At 39.1% G+C, this 8,193-nt stretch overlaps 1 protein-coding gene across 2 annotated transcripts in view; it reads right to left on the reverse strand.

Moving 5' to 3' along the window:
* LOC100181392 (leucine-rich repeat-containing G-protein coupled receptor 5) overlaps positions 1-8,193 on the reverse strand; it is a 29,555-nt gene that overhangs the window by 10,945 nt on the left and 10,417 nt on the right. For both annotated transcript variants that reach the window (XM_026836657.1, XM_002123245.5), the window contains 5 exons: positions 4,832-4,903; positions 2,802-2,873; positions 2,006-2,149; positions 1,532-1,603; positions 1,256-1,327 (listed from right to left, as the gene is read on the reverse strand). In XM_026836657.1, coding sequence (XP_026692458.1) covers positions 1,256-1,327; positions 1,532-1,603; positions 2,006-2,149; positions 2,802-2,873; positions 4,832-4,903 — 432 coding nt within the window. The remainder of the gene's footprint in view (positions 1-1,255; positions 1,328-1,531; positions 1,604-2,005; positions 2,150-2,801; positions 2,874-4,831; positions 4,904-8,193) is intronic.

The following is an 8,193-nucleotide window of genomic DNA, read 5'->3' on the forward strand; positions in this document are numbered from 1 at the left end:
GATACGGTTTACTGAAACGTTCTTTGTTTACTATACTAAATGGGTCGAGAAAATAGAATGGAACTGTGTCCCATCTTACCCCACACTACTATATCACTCAAAGATATGGCTTCGCGCGGATAAAACGAAAGTGTCGGAAAGAAAATCTTTAAAACGCTCGAACAAGCATAAACACGCCGGAGACTGGACACGAGGTGCGGGTTGGATCCTTTACATGCTGGGAAAACGCCAGTGTGATAATCCATGTTCGACCGAGCGCATGGGAGTAAAGTGCGACGACAAGTTTGATTAACGAGCCAAACTTGCACTTCGGACGTGAACTTCCACCAATCCCTTGTCCCTGCTCGCCGGGGCGTTAAGGCGCGGCTAGTTGGGGGTCTTAATATCGCGACCCCTTTACACAAACACACTAACGTACTCGGCGGGTATAAACTATTTTATAACCTAACCGTGTGATTCAAATTTGGTTTCATACATCTTTGAAATAAAACTGTCGTGTTGACAGACGATCTAGTTTCTATATATGTTATTGGTAACCGGCGCCGGCAAAAGCACTTAAGTCCAATGTTTTACGACATCCAAACTACGTCTGAGCAAATTCCGTCTGTGGTAACTACACGGTCCATAAAGAACACAGACGGTGTCTATACTCGTATGTGCCGAAAAACATGTTTCTTTTCACTCCACGCAAACAAGTTATTGTATAAACCAGCACCAGACATAGCTTCTGTGTTGGCTTTTGATTAAACTTTTGATTCTACGTAGATAACGGCAACAGCCAAAACAAGATAAAAACAAAAAGCATGTTTGGGCATTGGGACGCCCTTTTATGTCAACGGCGGTTTTCAGCTTTCTCCGAAAACGAAATAACGACGAACAAAAATTCTCCCCTGCTTTTAATCGCAGGACAATTGGAATAGTGTTTCTTGCGGAAGATAAGCGTAGAAACTGTAACAAGATATGGCTGACTTTGACCTTTATCGAGATTTTGAGCCAAGTGTGGAGAAATTGCATTTTGCCTTCTCTAATTTGTAATTAAAGGTCTTGTAGCCGTTCTTGTAACAAAATATAACATGAAATATCCACAAATAAAATACCGAAGGGGTTTACGAGTTTACGAACACGAGAGTCCTCCAAAAATGAAAGACTCAATTGCACCCTTGATTTGCGTATAAAGTGCAGGGCGGCGAATATCAGTTCGGTTTCAGTAAGTCACAAAATATAAAATAAAATCCTAAAGAACGTTGCAACTTACAATATGCGACATTTGACCGGACCGTCAAAGGCACCGTCTTCTATTCTTGAGATCTTATTTTCACGTAGATTCCTAAAAAACATTTGTAATCGTAAGAATAAAAACATTAGCATATACAGTGTAATACTTTTGTGAAGAAAAAACAGTCCCATAATTATTATCTTTAGGTTGTGAATTTGTAACACTACAGACAGTTTTATATGCTTCCTGTTTTTTAAAATTAATTTGTATAATGTATAATTACATACAGACAGGTTTTGGAATATATATACGTACAGCATTCTTAACTTGGTCAGATGTCTGAACGCTCCGGTGTGTATCACTTTAATGTTGTTCAACGCAAGGTCTCTGCAGAGAAGAGTGCTATTTAATTAGTATGAAACCTCCCCTTAACCGAAAAAACACTTGGAGAGTACAATGTTACAACCTTATAGACTAAGCCTTTTAACAGCCGTTCAAATACTGGTAGTAGCATAAACACGTTTACAGGCACGGCCAAAATGCCAATTTCACCAATTTGCCAAAGTGAATTCAAACGGTTGTTAAATTTATGTGCCACTTAAAGCTACACTAGAAATGTGAAATAAGCGCGCCCTTGTACAAGAATTAAACCAGAATACCACATTAGACCGTCCATCTACCGGTCACAAAACGTAATTGGTTGTAACAGCTTGTACCTACTGTTTACAGAACACATTTTACCCAAAGCTTGATTTATAAGGCAATTTGTTACATTCCCGAGTTACTTACAGGGCTTTGAGGTTCGGGGTTTTACTGAGCGCTTCAGTAGGCACACGTGACAGTCGGTTGTCATCCAAACGAAGACTCTCAAGATTTTGTAAACCTTCCAGTGAGTCCTCGTGCAGTTCGCTGATGAAATTACCGTCGAGATTTCTGCAAAAACGGATTGGGAGTCGTTAGCGTCATCCAAATTAAACCCAAAACCTCTGGAACGCAGGATACTTCATGCAGCTCAGCTTGAAATTGTCACACTGATTCGATACACTCAAGTGGCTGTTTCGCGCAAAGCGAATCAAAATTCCCCGTGTTTTGTTATTGGTAGTAACCGAACCCAAACCCGAGATACTAATTTAGGAGAAAAAATAAAAAAGCCAAAGCTTTTACTGTTTTTCGTGGGTTGAATTATTTCGAAACGAAATTATTTTAAAAGCACGCAGTATACTGAGTTGTGTATGAAAATTGTACACCAATAGTACTTCATATTAAAATTATCCCAGCATTGCTGCAAATACCGCGTTATATCTGCAGCATTGTGTGTGGTAATTTAATTACGCAGACACTTCGGGGGTCACGATATAATTGACTTCTTCACTCGATCGTTAAGCTTCAAACTTAAAACTATAGAAGAATATTTTTGGATTACCGGTCCATAAAATATATAGTACTGTAAAGAAAGATTGAACACCTTTGTATGATATTTGGTAGTGAACAAAAAACATTCAAAGTAATAAAAAGTTCACCACTCTCCAAAAATATATTTTTTTATAAATATTTTTTTTCAAAGATCGGGGGTCGGGATACTTACAGATCTAAAAGGTTCGGTGTGTCTATGAAGCTTCTGCCGGGTATGTTCGTGATTCTGTTGTTATGCAGCATCCTGCATGAAAATAACAGATGGCTGTAGAAACTGTAATTGGATTTCAGCGCCTCGCAATCCATGTAATACCTTCGTTATTAGGCGCTGGGGAATTGAGTAAGTTGCATGCGAGGTATATTACACTGAAAACCACTTCAAAAATACCAGCAACAAAACTGTACAGCTACAACTCAGTAACTACCGGTTCCCCGCAAAAATCTGCTGTTACCGGTACGACTTATTACGGGCGTGGTAAAATTGATGCTTTGTTGTTTATCCAGTCAAGGTGTAATAGATTGTAATGGAAGCGTTCGGGCTTGATGAAAGCGGGAAGACATTTTTAGCACCCCATTAAAATTCGACCGTTGCTTTCTGCGGTTTCTGTTTCAGCCACTTTGTTGTGCTTTTCGCGTGATAATCATCTGATCAATCTTTCGATCTCACTTAGCACGTCGCCTTAACCCAGCGTCCGGCGAGAACGTGTTGTAGGACCTGCCAACGGTCGCCGCCGCACCCAAGCCCAAACACGTGCTGCTGGTCGGACGAAACAGCTGTGGGTTTTGACTGAACACCGTTAACGTTGCGCCCCTTACGACAACAGCATGCGATGAGTGTGTGATAGATATACGCGCTTACATATCTTACCTATCCCAACACGCATCAACAACAGTTTAAGCAATGTCAATCATCGCAATTCGGAAACCGCGAGAAGGAGATAACCAAAATCAACAGGACCCCAAACAACGTCATACTAAACAAACAGACGCGGCAGTGTACAAATCACGCATTATAAAAACGACGTCAGGCGAGGTGCTATACTGATAGGATTAATAAAAAAACCTTCCCTTCTCTATATATTTTCCATTCCCGCAGGGAACAGAGGTGGTTACGTAAGGATCCAATAATTTTCTAATGAAAGCGTTCATTGCGTTGTGTTTAAAACTTGGCGATAGCAACTGTTTGGCCCGGCAACGCTCGCAGCCTCGAAGGATAAACGTGTGTGGCACATATATAGATCGTTGCCCGATTTGCTGCGATGTTATGGCTTCGACAGCAAAACACGGGAAGTCGGGAATAAACTGCTTTGAAACATGACACCGCTTTAGAATGGTGAACGCCGCTGGGGAACGCAACGTTTATGCTGAACGCCGTAATTATAACACCACGTATTTCCAGCTTTTCCAGAGCGAAAATTTTGCATAGTAGGGTTTTGGAAGATGGGGCATCTTTTCATTATGTTTTTTTCGTTCCAGTTATTATTAGTTGTTAAAAATACGTTCAGGCAATATGGCAAATCGGTTGCTAACATCCTCCCATCTTACCAAACAATACTATATTTCTTATGTCCTGCAGTGGCCGTGGGAATGGTCACCTTGAGCGAGAGGTAAACCGAACTCGTATTGCTCGAGACACAAAGGGTCAAATAACTCCAATGGCTCACTAGGTTTAAGAGGTTACCTCGAAATCTTTAAGCGGGGATCAACGCTACAAATCACTCTCATTTAAATTTCGAAACCGGATCCAACTTTTCTCACGTACCCATTGAACCCGGCACAGCCGGCATCTCTTAACACCGAATTTAGTGTTGCCAGTTTACAACTGCTGCCGTTTCCTGAAACCGCGGTTAGTCGCGACCAGTTATGTGTCGGTAACCACTGGCAACTTGCCCAAAGGAGCCACCGCTGCGTCCGTGACTAAGAGACGATTAAATTCCATCGCTGTAATTGGGGCTACGGAGTGAAATCGCCGTTCTATACATAGCCCGCATTCCAGATAGTAGATTAACCGTACGCGGCCCACCGTGCGTTTAATTGCTCATACGCTAGCATTAACAAACCGCATATATAATTATCAAGGCTCCTTCTAAAATGTACTGGTTAGCAAATCCGCGGGAAAATAGAAACAAACCGCACTTTACACGGTAAAGTGGAATGACTAAGTGGGAAGAAATGAAATAAATTGAAATCAAGTCTACTTACAAAGTTTCTAATGCCCGCAAACTATCAAATGCTCCTGGCACCAAAGTTTCAATGTTGTCACTGACAAGACGTCTGAAATAAAAACAACATTAGTAAATATATCAGAATATATTTAAGCGAGCTGGTCAGTGCTAAAGTGCATATTTATGAAAAATAGGATGATCCAGCATATTTTCATTTTTTTACCGTTCTATTTGGTAGTACACAGAGAACACTGATAATACTACGATTAGAAAATCTGGGATGTTATGTGCTAACGGTATCCATTTGACCCCGCATCGCAAGCATACGTGTTATCGCCCTGTTTGTATTAGGACTAACTTTTGCTAAAAAGATGCAGTTCAAATTAATCTTAAATCGAATTAAAATTTCTAAGCAACAACTGCTGTAGACCAAACGCTTTATTTTAATGACCAAGCATTAGATTCAATACATATCATACATGCATGAGATATAAGGTACAGCCATGTCGGTGAAACAATTTCATTAAATTCGAATTAAGAGAGCGCCGCTCAATGAACCGCTTACTTCAAATAGGGATCTGATGTATTATTAAAGCAATGCTTAATCCGTATAAGCAATGTTAGAGTTGTAAGATGCAATAATACGAAGATATTAAAGTTATAGGGTTGTATGGAAATGCCGTGTTTGGACATGAAGTGTTTTACACAATGTATATTATCTGTTGGGGTAAGATGGTCTATATGTTTGCATTATCTTATCAGAAAAGGCGTTGTTAATTGTTAAAATCAGGTTTAGGAAATACGGATTTTATGTATTAACGGTCTTCATCTTACACCACACGATACTATACAATACACACCAAAATGTTTAAGCTTTTTATGGATAAAGAATACCTGTGTAAAAATGTACATAAACATATACACACACAATCTATTGGTATTTAAATTAGTAACTTTTCACCTCCAGTTTGGTAGTAAACAAACATTCAACGATTTTTTATAAAACTTTATCCTCACGGCTCCCATAGATCGTTGTCAATTGTTTAAAACACGATCAGGAAATTTGGTTATTATGTGTGAAAGGTGTCCCATCTTCCCCCATCCTACTATATTACTTACAACATCCCATACATTTTATAATGGCATTATTTTCAGTATAAGTAACGTACAGGCGTAAAAAATCTCACGAAATTGTTTAAAGATGAGTAGAACTGAATGCGTGGTACATGTTTAATATTGAAAGGCGTTTTTATTACTTTCGATGCTTTCGTTTCATGGGAGCGTGTGGCTTTATGGTGATTACGTCATACGCGTTAAAATATGTAGGTTAATTCTGCCATTGTTTGGGTAACAAAGCGAAACAAGCGTCGCCCGTAAGATCGCCGTGGTAAAAATAGAAACAGAAATTAACCGCGCGTTTTGCGCATGTCGTAAAAAGAAAGGCAGTTGATTTGCTCGCGGTCGAATGTTAATCAAATTCAAAGGCGTTAAACAAACACAGCGGTTAGGGTCGGCCAAGTCTGAACCCAATTATAAAGTTAAACTTTCAATTTACCGCTACCATTGTAGGTAAACCGCGCATGAAAGACCGTATACTTATAAACTGCAGGGTACGCCTGGCGACCCTTTTGAGACCATAGGGCACTTTTGTAATATACGGATGCAGGACTACTGCACTAAGGTACGTATACGGGTAAACTTCAAAGCGTTGTTATACCCAAGCGGCGACTACTGGCCGCCAGTGATTTCAATTCTTAAATCAAAGGCGCCATCAAAGGAATGGCTATAGGAGTGGGTATAAAGGGCCGGACGCGTTTACATGGTCTTAGGCATGGGGTATATGGCATAACAAGAGATCAAACGACGGTCACGCTATTTGCTTACGTAGTATTTGATTGGAATAACGAAATAATATCTCAGGAATCGTTGCTAAGGTAATTAACCTATTGGTGATGATATTTTGGAAACACGAAATAAATAACTGCATTACTTGCGGCGGTATATGGCGCATAAAATGGCCGCCGTTAGAGATAAATTCGTCCGTTACGGTTATCATGATACAATCTAGTCGAGATTAATGTTTTACTACACGGTGAATGACAAACTGTACTAACTATACACACTGTTAAAATATTCCGCCATTTTCGAACCGGCTAATGCAAAAATCGTTAAGTCAAATTGAAAAGAGCAGGATACAGCAGATTTGTGGCATGACGACTTTCTGTACATTATACGTCAAACTATGATGTTATCACCGCATCTTGGCATCCGCATTAAAGAAGGAAATAAACAACGATTAACCTTGTCCACCGTGGATCAAAGCAAAAGACTTTTGGTTGCTTCAAGTTAACTCAGCGTAAAATTGCGATTCCGACACATTTAAAAAAAAACAGCGAAAATTTTGTTTTAAGTGACTTTGTGTTTGCGGAAAAATAAATCCTTGATAAAATTGTTCCGTTTTATAGCGGGGTATGGGACAAAATTATTTACGTTTTTATTATGTTTTATCGTCCCATTTTGTAGTAAACAAAAAATAGTTTACAGAATGATGCAACCGTATAACAGTTTCCTCGCGGCTTTAAAAATTAAGGCGTAAAACGATAGGAAATATTGGATATTTATCTTTCTTACCCACCCTATAGCCTAGAAGGTTGCAAATTGCAGTAACATTTACATTCGCTTGTAATGTGTACAAAAATCATAACTTCTAAATTATTTACCACATATACAAGTTTGTAAACTCAAGTTACAGTTTTTGCCGCTGTACTTTCAAAACAAGAGTTTCGTAAACCGCAACGACTTTTGTTACATTTGGGTTAATTAGAAGCCTACTCATTACCGAAACGCGCCTGTTCTAACGTCGCTATATAAGTCGGTTTCTGTACAACGGTCCCCACCCCATTAACCTTGCTTTAACATTCGGCCTTTATACTTGTTTGTGGGTTCATGAGAGCTCAGTTGAAAAACGTTAAAAAAACAATAGGGTCTCGGGTGTGACCTGAAATGATTGATGACTTTCACTTTAACCGACAACCTTAGCGCTCAATTATGAACGGGTGCTTTGTTTTCGCAATACTACACGCCTTTCATTTCACTTTTCTGTTGGTAGTTAAAAAAAATATTCTCCTTTCGTTACCAGAAATATTTGTGATTCTTATAACTGCTCTTCCGGTAAAAATGTAAGTTTATTGAACCTATAACGTTTCGTCATCCGACAAGACAGGGCAACTTTTCATTTTCTAATTTTAGTTTTTTTAGTTTGAACGAAAACATGTAGCACGCATGGTTTAGATGGTAAATTATATAAACAAAAATATTTTATGTAAACATGCTTCATTTACTTACAATTCTTGCAGAAGGTGTAGATTGCTAAATGCTTTGCTTGCTACCACTGATATA

Source organism: Ciona intestinalis, chromosome 11 (assembly GCF_000224145.3).
Source record: "Ciona intestinalis chromosome 11, KH, whole genome shotgun sequence".
Classification (NCBI taxonomy): domain Eukaryota; kingdom Metazoa; phylum Chordata; class Ascidiacea; order Phlebobranchia; family Cionidae; genus Ciona; species Ciona intestinalis.